Source organism: Pyrgilauda ruficollis, unplaced genomic scaffold (genome assembly GCF_017590135.1).
Source record: "Pyrgilauda ruficollis isolate IOZ18807 unplaced genomic scaffold, ASM1759013v1 scaffold15, whole genome shotgun sequence".
In the NCBI taxonomy this organism is placed as follows: Eukaryota; Metazoa; Chordata; class Aves; order Passeriformes; family Passeridae; genus Pyrgilauda; species Pyrgilauda ruficollis.
Genome location: NW_024513654.1, coordinates 8,989,697 through 9,007,724, shown reverse-complemented (window position 1 = coordinate 9,007,724; position 18,028 = coordinate 8,989,697). Strand labels below are relative to the sequence as shown.

At 37.9% G+C, this 18,028-nt stretch overlaps 1 protein-coding gene across 5 annotated transcripts in view; it reads right to left on the bottom strand.

Annotated features, from left to right (window-relative positions):
* Positions 1-18,028, bottom strand: part of GPAM (glycerol-3-phosphate acyltransferase, mitochondrial) — a 30,805-nt gene that overhangs the window by 12,172 nt on the left and 605 nt on the right. For 4 of the 5 annotated variants that reach the window (XM_041461229.1, XM_041461228.1, XM_041461231.1 and 1 more), the window contains 11 exons: positions 16,548-16,678; positions 14,499-14,621; positions 11,452-11,525; positions 8,402-8,515; positions 7,014-7,163; positions 6,280-6,376; positions 5,120-5,256; positions 3,728-3,827; positions 2,791-3,003; positions 2,303-2,416; positions 282-367 (listed from right to left, as the gene is read on the bottom strand). In XM_041461229.1, coding sequence (XP_041317163.1) covers positions 282-367; positions 2,303-2,416; positions 2,791-3,003; positions 3,728-3,827; positions 5,120-5,256; positions 6,280-6,376; positions 7,014-7,163; positions 8,402-8,515; positions 11,452-11,525; positions 14,499-14,621; positions 16,548-16,649 — 1,310 coding nt within the window. In that variant the 5' untranslated portion in view covers positions 16,650-16,678. The remainder of the gene's footprint in view (positions 1-281; positions 368-2,302; positions 2,417-2,790; positions 3,004-3,727; positions 3,828-5,119; positions 5,257-6,279; positions 6,377-7,013; positions 7,164-8,401; positions 8,516-11,451; positions 11,526-14,498; positions 14,622-16,547; positions 16,679-18,028) is intronic. The other variant, XM_041461232.1, reaches the window with a different exon arrangement.

Sequence of the window (18,028 nt, the reverse complement as noted above, 5' to 3'; positions counted from 1 at the left end):
AAATTTTAAAAAAAAAAAAAAAAAAAGGTTTAAAAAAAAAAAAAAAAAAAAAAAAAAAAAAAGGTCTACCTGAATTTATTTGAACAGACCTCATCAGGAAGAATGTAAGTCTTATAATAAATTACAGTTAGAATTGCCTAAGTTGTGCACTTTTCTATAAAAATTAGATTATCCATGGGGAGTTCAAGCATTGCTTGGAATTTAATGCAGAACACAAAAAAGATAAACAAACAAATCCCAACCTGTTCTCCCTTTCAACAACACCCCAAAAAAATCTCTACCTTGATGGAAGTATAGCTGGTAACAAAGCTTGTTCCAAAGAAAAAGGAGCAGGCACAGGTTTTTGGCTTTGGCTGTTCACATATTCCTGTTAAAAAAAAGGCTCATTATTTTTTGTACTTTTTCCACCTTATTCTTGCATTCAATTGATAATGCTGTTACAGGAAAAAGACAACTGATTAAAAATAGCTCACACTAAAAAAGCAGTAATAAGGTCAGAGATATTAAGTTTTCAACAGCTTATTCATGTTTGACTTTACTTAATGCAAAAAGTAGACTTCCCAAAGCACGGAATCTGTACTTCATATAAAACTTGCATTGAAAACAACACATAACCTCTGTCAGCACCCTGCTGTGAACAACTCCTTTGAGATGAGTTCCACGATTAAATTAATGAGAACTGCCTCATTAACATAAATGAGAGCAAAACCTAGCACCATTCAGAACCAGCATGGGGACTGTAATTATTGCTTACTCCTGCCTTCCTCAAAAGCCGTGAGAGAGAACTTCTAAGGGGAAACACTGCTGTACAAAACTCCAGTTGCAAGACACAAACTAAAGCCCCCAGGAAGCAGGCAGGGTACTGCATGCTTGGAATTCCTGAATCTCAAATTTCTTAAAAGCCAAATTCCTCTCCTTATAGGCTAAAATTTACACTATTCTGTTTTCAGGACACTGTGTTCCCTCAGTTTCAGTAAAGAATGGGAAACTAAAGAGCCACTTAACCTGCTGGTCAGGAAAACAGCTCTCTCCCAGGAAAGCTGCTTAAAAGACTTTCACAGTCTCTTTCACACTCTCTTCTGCTTCCAAGCCTGGGCTCATAGAACTGCAGATGCCCAAAATTAACCCCCAACGCTCATGTGCTTTAGAAAAACCTGCAGTGACACAACTACAGTTACGCTTCTGCAAATGTGAGCTAGGGCACACTTTAACGATTTATGTCATTTGTCACCATTCTAGAGCACAATAAGGAACACAGGTACAAATGGGACCTGACAGAGGCTGCTGGCAAGGTACAGAGTGATTAGCATTTCACTAGATTAAGAGGGCAGATAACCCTCTTTTCCTTACACTGATCCAAGAAAACTTGTTAACTCCCTACCAAGAATAGTCCAAGCCTCCTGCTTTGGAAGAGCATTAGAATCTTTCCCTACTACACTAATTATAATGCAGGACAGCCGGTCACAATAATTTCATGCTGTGGTAACTGAACCCTCCAAAGCTCTCCAACCCTACTGCTTTTCCTGAGACAAGTAGGGCGGAAAGAAGAACACCTAATTAATTTGAATAATGTTCTAGTAAGTTGCTGTTACAGTGCTTAATCTTATTAAAGTCACACTAAAAATAAGATATACAGTGGCAGAATACAGATTAGTGAAATGTAGATTAGTACCAGCAGATTCTGCAAAGAAATTTGAGAAAATTTAGAGTAAAGGCAGATACCACCACACTACCCCATTCCCTGAGAAACTACAGAACAGTATACAGTGAAGTGCTGTAGGTAATAGTTGTGAACTAATAATGAATGATGACTTTCAAAGAATATACAGATTTTCATTTTATATTACCCGTGACACTTTTATAGCTACTAATTTGTTCAGCAATTTTAAAAATCCAGTGAGATAAACGCCCTTCCTTAACCATAGCAGTATCATTAAATTAAATTGGAAAACAGTATTCAGCTTCCTTCAACTCCAAATGTCTCTACAATGTAAAGAATTACTAGATAGTATAAGGATCATTTTACAGATCACTTGTTAAACAAAGAACCCCACCAGTAAGAATACTTAGACCGTTTCAAAACTAACATATCAACTCTGAGACTATTTCTGCTTAATACAAAGGTGTCCAAAGACTCAAACATTCATCAAAAACAGGGATATTTTTGTACTGCCAGAATGGACTGCAGCAGATAATGCTAGTGATGATAACCCACAATGAGAAAGTTGAAATAAATGTGTCCCACTACTGAAACACTGAAAACGTCAAACCTTCAAAAAGACCTTCAAGATAAGAAACTTACTCTTAAGGAAAATGGTTGCGCAAAATCTACTCTGACACACCCATAATTCTTCCGCAGCATTCTGAAGACTCCTCTAGCTATACTCCAAAGACTTTCATTCTTCTTAGGTTTGCCCTAGAAAACATAGGTGGTTGTTTTGCTTTTCTTCCACTTTGCAATTAAAAGGTTATGTTTAAAATTAAAATGCATACAACAACAGACAAAGCAAGCCCAAAGCTTTTGACACACCTTATAACTTCAAGTACATCTAGAGAACTATTTTTCTCTGTAGATATCCCCTTGAACTATTTGTCATGTCATGAATTTGCATTTAGAAGTGTGTCACCTGTACCTCAACACTCCCCATCAGAGACATTTTGTGATTCATGGCTCAACACAAACCCTGAGTCCATGAACAGAGGACTAGCACAACCTTTAACTATGTAACACATTTTCCTGCACATAAGCAGAAAATCCCTAGGCAAAGCAAGTTGTTTGATTGCTCTTACCAGCTGTTCACTGTTATAGTGACCTTCAATTATGCGATCATAGGAGATTCCCACAGGTATAATCAGGACATCAGGAGTAGCGTTTGAGAAGAGAGCATCCACCACCACCGACAGAAGACCTGCTCTAGCTCCAGATGTCTTTCCACTTCGAGACCTTGTGCCTTCCAAGAATATTTCTAGAAACTGCTGCTGTCTCAACAATTCTTCTATGTGCTGAATACAAAAAGATTGGAAAAGAGAAAAAAATAAATATCTAATGATATTGGCATACTTATACATAATAGCATACAATTATATTTCAGATATATTGTCAGCAACCATTTCCTTTTAAAAGCAATGAAGATCATGACTTGGCATGAGTACTTGTGGGAAAAAAACCCAATAATTAATTCATGCCTGACACAAGCCCAGACCTATGTGCAACTGAATTTGTATGAATATACAAGCACTATGACATTTGTTCAAAAAACATCTCCAGCAATGGCTGATGGAGTTGATTCACATTCATCTTTCCTTCTGGTTCCCCAGCACATCCCATCTTCCAAGATGCAAATACAGCTACTACACTGAATGGCACAAAGGATTACATCAACCCATCATGAACAGAGACTTTCATTGTGCTAAGTGAATCAGTGTAGAGATGCCTCACAACAAAAGACATCAGTGAAACAAGCATAAGTTAACTCAGAGAGCATTAATTCCTCATTCTTTAATAAGGATTACGCAAGGTGGGTATCTGCTCATCCTCAAAAGAGCTGAGCATGCAGTTTTCTTTATTCTGTAAATTCAAACCTTCATACAAAAATGAATGCCCTTTAGCAGCATAAAATTTAAGACAAATTCAAAGCAATAAATACATCTCCAGAGCGATGGAACCCACTTTTCCCACTTGCCACCCAAGTGAAATGCTACCTACAGAAAGATAAGAAATACACACCACATAGAGCAAAGCTCTGTACAGGAAATCCTTACGACCGTCAGGGTTCTGATCCAACTTCCGACGAATGAAAAATCCTCCCAGCTTGCGGATCAGTGTGCTACACACCAAAGAAGGATTATACTCATTGATTTCAGCTTGCAGAAAACTACTACATCTCCAACAAATAATTTCTTGCACACAACAGGGATTCAAATAACTTAAATTCTTAAAGACTAAACTGTATTACACTACACATGATGGGACTACACAAATATTTCTCTATTTCACTTATGAACAGGCTTCTTTGCACTGTCTTGCTCCACTTCACTGCCTTGACAGGTCACTGACCAGGAGATTCTTGCACATTGAAATGCTGGTGACCCATGTAAGAGTTCACCTGAGCTGGCCCCAGTCCATGCTGCGCTGCACAGACTGCACGGCCTGCATGCCTGTGGTGTGACACACACTCCCCTCAGCTGCAGAATCAGCTCAGCCAGCTGATTTTAACAGAGCAATCTGCAGGTAGCTCCCACATGGCACCAGCAATTACACCACCTGCATGGTCCTGCATTTATCTCATAGTGTAGCAAGAAGTCCTCATAGGGACATCCTTTCTGCTTGACAGAAGCAATGGTGAATAGGGCTGTTTTCTTGAAAAAAAATCCTTTACTGGCTCAAAAGACCAAACACAAGTACACCTTTCTGCAGGATGCTATGTGTGGATCATGGGCCTGCTGAATGCTGCAGAACTCAGGGTGCCCAGTGCCTAAAGTAATGTTAGATTATCTATGCTAATTTATTCTGCTGGCACTAAGAACTAGCATTTTAATTGCTAATTTATATGAATACTTTTTTCACTGGGATTATTACAGACCAGCACCTACTGGTGTAAAACACCCTTGAAGTCAAGGCATTCCCTTTCTTTCCCCATCATTTCCTATAATATCCAGTCATTCTTTAGATGCCAAATATGCCCAAATTCTGTCTCAGTGGCAAAATATTACCTAAAATATCTCAGGTTCTTCAGCCACCAGAAATACAGTCTAAACACAGACTCAAGTGGAATACTTTTCCACAAAGTATAATTCACCTAGTACTATTGCTGCTCGTTAGCCAGCTCACAAAACTGCATGAAGAGCTGTACATTCACAACTTTTTCTCCCATATCACCTTTCCTTAGTCATCTAACCACTTTGAGACTCCAAAAAAGGAATAACCTTTCTCCTTACCCTACTAAGGTTTTAACAGAGCTTCTCAGAAGGATGTTCCCTCTCTGAATATGTCACAGGAACCAAAGAAGTTCTACATGATGGCCCAATAACAGTCAGATCATTTTATACTTAAGACATTTTGTGCAATAGTTCAGATCCCACCACCTCAGTCTTTTTTCAAATAAGAAGAGGTTATTACCTGAAGATGGGGATGTTGAGGTTGTTCCCTGCAGCTATGTAGGGTGCTTTGATGTTATGGCAGAAAAGAATGAATGTAAGAAGCAGATAGTCAATGTGGGATTTGTGAACAGGTAAAAAGATAAGAGGCAAATTCATCTATGGTGGGGAGAGAAGGAAAAAAGAAACAAGTTAGCTGATAAGAAACATGGAATATTACTCCTTTTCTTAAATCCACTGTTGAGATTGCTAGCACTATCTTATCTAAACTGATGGTATTTTCCAGTTGCCATAATTGAGTTTGCTTACTCCTGGTTTTCCTTCAGCTGGGACAATGAGAATATTTTAGTCAACTTGTCTTTAGTCTTAGTTTTCATGGACTGTAGTTTTAAATTGTATCCCTTACATTAACAACGTAATCATTGTTAATATAATGGATACAAATACTCCCAGTTTCATCAGACGCACAGTGCTGAGACAATAATCAAACAATTAAAGTGATGTGGAAAATCCTCACTGTCACCAAAATACCTGTATTTCTATTAAATATTAGCAAGGATTTATGAATAGTGGGTTTCCCAAATACAATATTCAAAAAACCCCAGAAAATAACAGGAGCTTTATTTGTTTGATTTATCTAATCAATATTGCTAAGGTAAATCCTGCAAGATGAGTTAATTCATTTGAGTATAAAGAAAATGGTAGCATTCAGGAGTTTGTTTGACCGATTTCAATAAATACTAAAAAACTGGAAACAGACTGCTAGTAAGAAATGGGAAAAGTTTTTTCTTAAAAGTTTTTATTCCAAATCAAAGTGAAAGTGAAAAATCCTGACTAGATCTACTAATTTATTGCTGGCTGCCTCAGCTCAAAAAACAGAAATAATGTTGGATGCAAGGTTATCTGAGATAATCATTCAGCCTAATAGTTAAAATTTGATCCTGAATCAAAGGTAAACCCAGAGTTCACATAGTATTTTAGGTTAAACAACTCTAGGAGCATATATTTAATTATGAAAACTATTTCACAGTGTTCTTATTGTATTTCAGATACAATACAGTTCTACTTACAATTGCATTTCATACAGACTTAGCAGAACTCTCACAAAAAGAGAAGTGCCACAAACACTATTAGAAACTACTTCAAAAATCTACTTTACTGGATTTTCCCACCCTCCCTTACCTCTGTTGCTGCTTTGACCATTTCTATTTGACCTCTGTGGATCTGGATATTCCAGAAGAAGCTGTTAAACAACTTCAGTAACACCCAGCCAGTCAACCTAAGGGAAAACAAACACAAAAAAGCTTCATTTATTTCTGCCTCGGTTTTATATTGCTTCTGTATGACTAAAGGCAAAGGCAGCTGATCAGGTAACTTATATTCAAACAAAATTACTATAAAATACAATTGCTAAACAAGGTTTTGTCTGTGGTTTTGCCTGTATAGCAACATTTCAGCCTCCTGCAGTTATGACACAAACCTTGTATCAACCTCAGTGAAGGCTGTGAACTAGGAGCATGACAGAGACAAAATCATCCTCAGTAGTAAATGTAGACACCACAGGAGAAGATTTTATCTAAAATAAGACTCTCCCTGAGATATTTATATCTACAAATTATAATATTGAATAGGCTAATGGAAAAATTATCTTTTGGTCTGTGATGCTGCAGATAGCTGCTCTTGCCCATGTGAGCCTGAAACAACAAATGATGCCAATACTGGTCCTACCACAACTAGTTTTGTGAGAAAAGGAAAAGTTCTTATTTAATCTTATCATAAAATATATTCCTTGTAAAGGCAGAGGACTTCTGCTGCATCTAAAAATGAAGAATAACTACTATTTTTGTTGGTATTATGCAGAAAGAGCTTGTTCATTCTTCCACTCACTGACAATATTGATGAGACATTTTTCTTACCTGATTAAAGCAGGTGAGACATTTGCTACCATCTCCTGGAGAATTTTTCTAGCTTTTTTCTTCACTTTGTTGATAGCTTTAGGATCCGTCTGAACAAAACTGCCAGGAGTACTTGGTTCAGAAGCTTCATCTACAATTGCCTTCTGGACTCTAACATTAAAAAGTAAAGTTTGTGAGACAACCCCACAACAGGAGAGTCCAAAACACAGACAACAACAGCTAGGAATGAGCTACGTATTACTACAGGAGTAACCTGCAAACATAAAAAGTATCCACACTAAACTACTGTGTACTCCAAATGCATTAAACTTGATTCAGTTTTATAAGCTCTAATTTAAGAGGCAGATGATGATTGAATGGGCTCAAAGGTGACTACATGAAACAGTACATACACAATTCACAGGTACTAATATTAAAACATTACGTGACTGCCAATTTTCTGAAATGGTTAATAATGTTAAAAATTCAGGGGGAACAGGTGCAGTCTCATTTTTGTTAATGTTTTCTTTTTCCTGCCACAGCAATTTCACATACCTCATTAGATAGATTTATGCAGTTGCCATTTTAAACTTCTAGATTATTTTTGCCCTTGAATTCTCAGTTACACCAAGTCTAACAAAATTTTATAAGGGCTATTTTCCCCCTTTAAAACACACCCAAGAGACAGTAAGTGGCTTTAACACACCCTGACTGTAGCACAACACATTCTGCTTTACTTTTCAAAAGCAACACTATCATCTTCAGATGTGACTCAAGCTTTAAAAATTCAGGAGAATTAGGAATGTTAATGTAGGCAGTGTGTGCCTTCTGACAAAAGTAGCCTCAAGGAGCAAGCAGGTGGTTGAATTTCTTTGTGTCCAAGGAAAACTGATACCTGAACAGCTGATCAGGGGCTCAAGATGTCATTTAAAGTGAGGCATATGAAACAGAAAACAAGCTCCACAAAGTTAAGGCTAGGTACTCCATTCTACAGCCTTTTTCCATTTTTTGCTGCACTCTCCAGGTGTACACTCAGGGATTCCAAAATGCTGCTTTCCTATTATTTCTGAACACAATTTCTGATGACTGCAGTATGACTTCAGTGGTAATGACTTACATGAATTAGATAAACAGAAGTTTGAAGAGCTCTCATGTAGCAATTTATTTTTCTGTGTGCTGTCTGCTGTTCCCCCACTACACACCATTCATTTAGAGACTTGTAATCCTTAAACTCCCCTCTTTTACAATTTCTAACAGAAATTGCAAGCTACATTCCTGAAAGGCTGTGCTAAAGATAATGCATCTACTAGTATTTAAATAGTCTGATTTTCAAAATTTGTATTTTCTAAATTAAGGCATATTTTAATGTACTAGAAATTTTTTAAACAGTTAATTTTGTGTTATCTTACCTGCTGCTATTCAGCACATTTTCTGTCAGATTCTTGGCAAACATACCCTTATGAACATCCCTCTCTTGCACAAAAAGGACGTAGCAAAAGCGTCTTGCAAGCCACCCTCTGTACCTACAAAAATATGAAGGGTATTTCAGTGTGATCCTCAAAATATTTTGCTTCCAAAAACAACAGCATTAAAAACAACTAAAAAAAACAACTAAGAAGCAAAGTAAGTAAAATTTTATAAATGGCTGTCTAAAAGCTTCTGTATCTTCTAGTAAATTGCCAATATCTTCATGTTATAGATGAAACATAGCACAAAATATCTGAGCCAACATCTGCACCCCTCCAATTCAGGGTGACACTGGCTTTGAAATACCCACAGAACCACAGGACTATAGCGACCAAAGCAGCATATACATTTTGTCTGTCCCCAGGAATCAACTTGCCAGCTCAGCAAGGTCAAAAAAAGTGATAGTGCTGATTTCCAATTTGGTGCCCCTTTCCACCAAGGAAAGTAAATGCCCAGCTAAGAGCTTTGTCAACTTCTTCAAGGAACACCAAGTCCTCTTGGGAAAGCTGCTCACGTAAGCACAGGGTAAACTCCCACAAACACTTTTGAAAATATGTTTGCATTAGCCATCAAAACTAAACCCACTTTTTTAGTTAGTTTTTCTTCCTTTACTGTGTCCTCAAACACCCAGTCCTATGTGTCTTCTCCATTTCTTCTAGCAAAGTTTTAGCAAGAGTATAACTACAAAATAATCAGTAAATCTCACTAAAATTCAAAGTGTTTAAGGTAACTTATGAAGACAGTCTCTTCTTTCTTAATTAACCCTGTCCTCTACTCTCTCAGTCAAACAAGCAGAAATCACCTAAGAAAATGTTATTTGAAATATCAAACATCACAGAAGATGCTTGTGACACAGAAATGGCTTACACCCCATCCCCCACAGTGGATACTCATCACTATTCCTCTCCCCACCTCCCTCATTTACCAGGCCAGCAGTGGACAAGCCACCAACTAGACAAACCAAACACCTGGGACCCGAAAACAGCAGAGCTGATGTGATGGGGCAGAATTAACAGCTGGATCAAAAATTAAAGTCTGACAATTTCTAAGCCCAGAGCAGTAAGTATTATGCAAAACTCCTGTCCTGAGGTCTGCTGGTGCAATGCCTGTCTGCTGCTCCAGTGAGTGTCCCAAGCTGAACTGTGGGTGACAAAGCTCATGGTGGTTTCCATGCTGGAGCCCCGCCAACGTCTCACCCGTTGTCATCACTCAAGTTACTGATCTTGGCTGTTAAACCTCCCTACCACACTTCAGTAAATTTATACATGTGGTAAAAACAGTGAGGAAAGATGAGACAGAACTTCTACACTGCAAAAGGCCAGAGCCCTAGAGTGCACTGTAATTAAGATGGGTGCACATGCACGAGCCATGGGCACAGAGTGGCAAGGAATGATCACACAAATTTTCAAACCAGCTATTCATGCTGTCAGAGGAGAAGACTGGTCACTCTCTTTTAATTGCTTTTTTCCTTTATCCCCCTTCTCTTTAAAGTTTAAGAACCTTACTGATTTTCTAGAAAGCAAAGAAAAGGATATGCTTTCTGACAACAATATTTTTTGGTAACTATGAACATATCAGAACAGCACACAGCTATTGCAGGGATATGTCAAGGTATGAAGACTTCTACATTCATTTTACAGCTTAGACATAATGTAGTTTAATTGAAAAATTCTGCTTTCTGATCATGTAGCAATAAGAGAAGATAGAAAAGACAAAGAATGGACCAGTCAAGAGACATTTAAAACTGGCAGCTGTACCTCAGATAAAGGCTGTCAATACAGTTACAGCATGCTGACAGTTAAAAAGAACCCCCCCTGCTTTCTAAAGTCAGGAAACTGTGACTATGTAGCTCCATGAAACACAGAATTTCATTAAAATTGTCCATTTTCACACTATAATGACACTATATTTCTCACTATTCTGAGCTAGATGCGTTTACTTCAGAATAATTCATTAACTCATTTTTTTTCTCTTTGTATTTCCAATTCAAGTAACTTTGACTATTCAAAACCATTCAAGCATTAGACTTTCAAAACTGATTTTTAAAAAGTTCAACAGTATTTCTGTTATTTTTCTGTATTCCAAACTATAAGCTCAACTGTTAAAAAACCCATAATTAATAGAAATTTAGTAAAGAACAGCTTCTAACATTAGCTTTCTCCCTCTCAAGCACACACAATGCTGTCCTTCTTTCACTCAGACACTTTGGCTCATTTCTATCAGGCTGCTGGCCTCTCTTTGTTTGCTCTGACTCTACAACAAACACTGCAGGACCTACTTATGCTAATGATTACTGTAAGAAAACTTAGCAAGCATTATTAACTTTCCAAAGAACAGAATATTTTTGAGCAATTCCAGTATCTTCATCCCAGAACACAAGATATGATTCCAATAGCGCAACGAAACATCTTCATTTTTTTGTTTTTTTGTTTTTTTTTTTAATTTATACCACACAAGCAACGAAACATCTTCAGTTTTTTGTTTTTTGGTTTTTTTTTATTTATACCACACTTTTCAGAAGCTGCACTCTGCCACTGAGGCAGAGAAGAGACAGATTCATAAAACATATTCAGGTTAATTGCCATAAGTGGTAATAGTCAACATCTAACTTGTGAGACAGATCTGCTCAGTAAATTAAAGGGCAGCCTGAAGTCATTCTGCATAAGGGAATAAATTGGGTGCCCTCAATATTATGCTACAGATGCTGCTGCCATTTGCATGAAAGGAGAAGGAATTTTTTTGAAAAAATTCCAGGTTTTTTGTGAAACAGGTTTGACCCCTACACTCCTTTTCTATAATCCCAAAGGACTTTACCCAGTTCCCAAATACACACAGCCAGATTTAACAAGCACGTTACTGAAGACAGCACCAAATCTCTGCATTTTAGGACAACAATATATATCAGCTCAGTCCAGACCATAATAAAGATTTCTCTGTCATAAAATCAAAGCACATTGATTGCAAAAAGCAAAAGAAACACTTGCTACAATACCTTGTATGTGTTTCATTGATATATATGACATTACGTAGACCCAAAGAAGGAATACTAGAATTGAAGAAGTTATCCTGTAAAACCAAGAAAAAAAAGATTGATGGACTATTTCATTACATAAAAATAGCTTTGTCTGTTACATTCATCATAACATTTAAGATGATGCAATGTTTTTCATTTGTACTATAATCAAAGCCAAAACCAGAGAAGTGTTGAACCTGCCTACATGTTACACAAACTTCTAAAATGAAAATGGAAATTCTAATCACTATTCCCAAGTCCAATACTTTCAAAGCATTCTCTAGGCTTTACTGTGTGGTTGCACTGGTTACACTCTTCAAGCCATAACATTTCAGCAGATTCTGATGTAATATAAACCAGAACTTGTCACAATACAGAACTCATCTTTGGGACAGAACTTTATTAAGTCACACTGGGCATTATTGTAACCACGAGCATTTGATGCTCAGTCTGTAGCATCCGGTTTGCCAGCAGAACAAGCATCATGTAACAACAGCCCAAGGGTCAGGATATCCATCCATGGTCAGGTGGCAAATCTCCACATTCCTGCTCTGCCTGAACAACAAACTCAGTCCAGCCTTGTAGAGCCTTGTTACAGACTCCACATGCCAAGGTATTAACTGGGATGAGTTCAGGAGCACTTCCACAACAAATATTCCTTCACAGGAAGATCTAAATTCTACTCTTCCATAGTCCAAGTGAATACCTTGACCAAGAGGTTGATTTCTTTCTACTCAAATGATATATAATTATAAAACTGGTACCTTGCCAGCAGTGAACTACAGCTAAAACTACTGGAACTGTACATGTCAAAGAAGACAGAAAAGGGACAGCAAAGGAGAAAGATGGTCACTAGCAACAGCAGAGCTGCAAAACAACCTCACGACCAATTCTGCAATGAGAGTCAGGTAAGAGTCATTTGTTTGTAGTTTGTTTAGGACACACCATTTACCACAAAATTAAAATATATGACTGTCCTGTGTAATTTGCAAATCAGGTAGAAATTATGTGCTATGGTGAGAGCAGAGTCTCCTGCTTCCTGATACAGCACAACTGTGCTATACAATCAACCAACTCCTGCTCTAAGGTCTTAAGAGGAAACTTCAATGTCATGCTAATTTCTCTGACTATACACTGGTGACTTTTTGTGGATGTGATAAGCAGATGATGTGTTCTGGCAAAGAGAAGATGACTTGCTCTTAGTCTCCCAAACAATCAGCAACAAAGTTAAGTACCACTGAATGCCAGTCTATACCTGTCCATACCAGTGCTCCAAGTGTCAGGTTAAACCTCACTACAAAACTCATCCTCCAGCAGTACTGTTACACTTCAGCTTTTCCTTATTTAACTCCCCTCCAATCCTGTGTCAGGCAGAGCAGATGGTTCTGTGAAACCAACTGAGCCAATACTGGATCTCCCTGCTGGCACAGAGAAGAAGCCCAGCTCCCATCACCATGTCCTGGCCTTTCCTGCTGATCTCTATGCCTCACCCCTTAACTTACAGCACCTCTAGAATTCATTACAACCTTTAATGTCCCAACTTCATGCAGACAAGACAAAAAACTAAGAGAGACAGACTAAATTAATAGCAGGTAGTTTTGTGCTTGGTTAGTGAACTTGATCAGCCCTCAGGAGAGCAGGAAGGAAAACAAGAGGGAGAAGCAAAACTTTCCACTCTCAGCATTGGCAAGTTGTTAGTGTGGTCAGCACACTTAAGGAAATTTGCCTCATTAATTTATTTTCCTTAAGAAAAATAATGAAAAAGGCCACTCCAAAAAAAGTATTTCCAATCTAATGCGATGATTGTCTTTGTTACTGTCTGTGCAAGGATGGTATTTTTTTTCCTTACAGCAGAAGGTAACAAAGGGCTTAATAGGTCATGCTCCTTTCTTAAGTGGGATCTCAGAGTAGTTAATTAGTCTCTTATTAAATAGACAAAATACAGAACAAGATTTTTATTTTTAAAGCACAATTCCCAGTTTGAGAGGAACAGCCTAATTACTAGCAGGCTAACTACTAAATGCATAAAGCCCTAAGCTGAGGATTCACACACACCTTTTTGTAAGTCAAAACACTGGACTTGTCTGTTTGAAGTAGTCTCAGTTTATCTAACTGTTTGTCTTGTTGCCCATATCATACACAGCCTTCACAGTACATTTGGATTTCTGCATCACATTTTATGTCATTGCTGCAATTTTCTGTTCTGACAGATGAAAAGAGTGAAATAACTTCTCTTTGGTCAAAGAGGAAAGCAAATTTTCCCTCTAGCCCAGGCAGTGAAGGTGTAACTGAGTGCAATCTAAAGCCCAGGGCGTGCACATAGCCAAATTACATGATGAAATGGTTGCAAGCTGTATTGTGCCATTTATCAGCATTTGCATCTTGAGCTTACAGAAAGTCTGCCCAACGCCGTTCAATAAAGTTCACATTTTAAATCAACTTGCACAACCTCTCTAGAGCCACCATCCTGACACTGTTCCCAGCAGACAAATATCCCCACTATCACAACTGGCAGTCCTTGTTTCCAGGCTGGGCAGAGAGGCAAGGAATCAGCCAGGTGTAGAAAATTAACTTGCTCTCTCAAGTACAAGACTAAGCAAGTTGGAAAGGAAGCATACTGCTTAGCTTCCAAACTGTATTTATTATGTGGATAGACAATTAAAGTGTCCTAAAAGCAAACTTTCACACTTTTATATGGTCCAAAGTCCCATTATTAATCTAACACACCAGATAATTTTGCTATCCCATTTCCTAGTAATAATTCTGAGGAGCTGGAGAGTTTTGTGCAAGAGTTTGGAGTAAGTCTGCACTGAGAGGTGGGAGACTTAAGCATCAAAACAGGTGTGTGCCATCCTTTAATTCCATTACAAATTAAACATAACCACAAACAACAGTGAAAAACTATAGCACTTCATGAACTAAAAAACATTGTGACCTTAATTCTGAAAGTAAGGAAACTACTGCAACTTCATTATGCTGCAACTATGCATTATTGTCAAACATAATCCATTCCATAATCTTCTTACCCGGCTCTGGGGAGTGCACACATAGCAACATCGTCCCACAAACGGCCTTTTCCTGCTCAGCAGAGCCTCCTTCCATCTTAAAGTGGCAGATCGGAACAGAGTGGGACGAGAGTTACACTCTCCCTGCAGAACAAAAGACCACTGTGTAAATATGCAGAAATATGTGTTCTGCTGTGTATGGGAAAGTTTTGAGGAAGAGGAGCTGCCAGAGACACACAAAAAATTACCCCTCAATTTTTTCCAACATTTTTCTAAAATTTAAAAAATAAAAGAAAAAATCTCAGTGTTGTACTTATGTAAGCACTGCTGCATGGGTTGACAAACAACATTTTAAAAGGAATGATAACTGTAATTAAGAAACACCAAAGAAATTGCCAGCTGAGAAAACTGAAAGAAATTAACAGTAGACTACCTTCTCAATAATGTAAAGGTGCTTGCAATATGAACAATGTATTTTAAAGTTCAACTGAATATATCACCCTGTAAAGCTGCAAAAAGACTCAGTGTATCCAAAATAGTAACTCCATGGACTCTGTAGGAACTTTCAGCAGTTTCATGCAGAGTGATATGAAAAAGGAACCCCTACGACTTCTCCAAAGTTACACTGTCTATCTGAAGATTACAGAAGAAAAAAGTCCAGAGTGACTGCATTCACAGAACTAATTCTCTATGTTAGGACATAATACAAAAATTGTAATTAAGTATATTTTCAAAGACCTTGATTGTTTCCATTAAAGTCTACTGAATTATTGCTTGCCTGAGAATGAGAACTGGATTGCCATTTTTAAACCACACGTTTTATTAAGAAAGTTACTTCCAGTATTAAAAGAGAAATTACAGAAACAAACTAAACCAAACCTAAAATGTTGTTTAAAATAGAACTTTTAAGTGGCAGAGCAGCAGGGTAGAACCAAGACAGGAAGACACAAATACAGATCATCACAAACTCAGTCCAGTGAGAAACTCCGAGAAAGTCAAAAACAATGCTGAAGATGCTTAAAAACTAAATTGTGCATGTATCATATTTGGCAAGCAGCACAAACTGGCAAATATTCCAAGGCTAACTCATCCATCTGAAATAAACAAATACCAAGATGCTAAGCCTGCCATAATCCCTCCTCTACCACCTCCTTTAATGCTAACTCCAAAACAAACCAACTTTGTAACAATGCCATCTTCCTTCTGCTTGCCTCCAACCCCTCACATTCCTCTCAAGCATTTTCTTACAAAACCCCCTTTCTAGCTCTTCTGACTTGCCTGCCCTTATTCCACTTTCTCACAGACCTCTTGGTTACTGCAGCTTGCTGTTCCATGGAACTTAGATCTAGCTAGATAGAAATCCCAGCTGCCAAGACATCTGCCCTTTCCCTCAACTCTGACCATGTTTCCAATTCTTCTTCTGTATCAAGTTCAAACTCCTCCTCTCCAGATCCATGTCTAACTCCTCCTGACCTATGCTGCTAAACCATCCACCACCCCAGCCCTCATGTGGCTCTTTTGGCTCCACCCAGACCACTCTGCTCTGTCTCCTTTGTCCCCTCCAAATCCCAGGACTCACTCAATGGAGGACACAGACTTTTAATAGGCTCCTTATTTATATCCACCAAATTTTTTTCTGCCTCCTGGACTGCACAGCTTCAATGCCTATAGGACTGTGCAACTTCAGCATCAAGCTCCTTTTCACCTGCACACTACATCACCCAGAAGAGCAACAAGCTTGCTATTTCACTTTCTGTTTGACTTTGGCTACTCCAGAATGGGATTCTGTACATTTACTGCTATATAAAATGATTAGCAGCATCACACCAGACGACTGTAAGATTATCAGTAGAGTTTGACAAGATTTTTCTTTTCCAGCAACATTATTCTTTGGCACAGAATTGAACTATTGGTTCTTCCTCATATTTCAAGTTAAATTAAAAACAAACTGCATCATGCATGAGAGACATAATTCCTTATCTTCATTCTTTGTAACAATAAAAAGTCCACCTTCAACTTGAAGAAACAGTAAGATAAATAGGGCCAGTAACATTCCCAATTTTTACTTACCCACTCTTCAGTGGAATGCTTACATCTACTGATGCTGCAGTCTGCTGAGGTGGACAAATAGGAAACATCTATTGTTCCAAGGGACAAAGCAGTTTCATCCATGACACAGGAATTGAACTAAAGATCACAAACTGCAAAATAATAACATGTGCATATATATATATATTCTTTTTATCTGTATATTCATATATTTATATGCATGCACAGAAAAAAACACACACCTAATTTCAGTGATGGGCATCTAGCAATAAATTGGCAAACTAGTATTGTTTTCACCCTTCAGTAAAAGTTTAGTTCCAAAGATGCTTCCTTGCAGCTAGAAATTGGCATGATTTTAAAATGCTAATTTGCATATTTGCACACAAATTTGACAAATGCAGCACATTTGACTTCCAAAAACACAGTACACCAACCAGCTTCCTGCACGCTTTTCTCTCCCTGCTCTTCTTCCCATAACAGGTCACTTTAGTCCCCTTGTAATTTTCCACTGTTCTTTACTGCATGGTTTAAACCCTGCAGCCATAAGGATACGCATGTCAGACACTTTCCTAAGTTTACTATTCTCTTGCACTCTGACCTTGCTCTTTCATAATTTGCTTCTCAAGGACACCTATGATCTACAAAAACTGCCATTGATGTTCTCACCTAATCCTATCTCACAGTATATTTTATGTGTCTGGTCTAGCTGTAGTCAAACCAGTTTGCAAATTCCTTGGGAAGAAGAAGTGCTCTATGAAAAAGCACACCTCTAAATGCGAATGCGCTGCTGACAAGTGACATTTCAGTCATGTGGGATTAAAGAGCAGTAAAGAAATCTCGACCTGATTAATTATTTTGCAATTGAATTTTTGTAGCTCATATAATGAGCACAGTAAATAACTGTCCCTTGGCCAAAGAAAAAAAGAATGGCAAACATACTAAAGCAACTTAGTGTTGTACAGTGTATTTGCAGAAGACTACAAATTAAACTACTTCCTTATTGAGAGCCAGTGAAATAGGAATCCCAGCATTTTCACCAACAGAAACTGTAAAGAGGCAATACCTCCTCTTCCATCTGTCACTGCAAGGAAACTTCTTTCATGGCCAAGCTGTGGGCCATCAGGAATGAGATTGTTCCCACACAAAATGCTAAGCTAACATCTGCAACAACAAGACCTAAAACTTTAGTCCAACCTTTTTGCTTTTCCAGTGCCCTCCCCAAGTTGCCACAAACCCATCCTGCAATACATGCACAGAGAGCTCCCACAACAACCTGGAGTCTGAGCCAGTATAACCATGCAGACCATGCATATCCTTGCACAGCCTAAGTACCGAAGTCATCCCTTTATCTTTGCTGGCTGTTACATTCATTCCGCCTTTTATTTAAATTAGTCCTCAGGCGAATTACTATGTAACCCTTCCAATAAATAAAAAAAAAAAAAAAAAAAAAAAAAAAAAAAAAAAAAAAAAAAAAAAAAAACGAAAAAAAAAAAACAACGGAA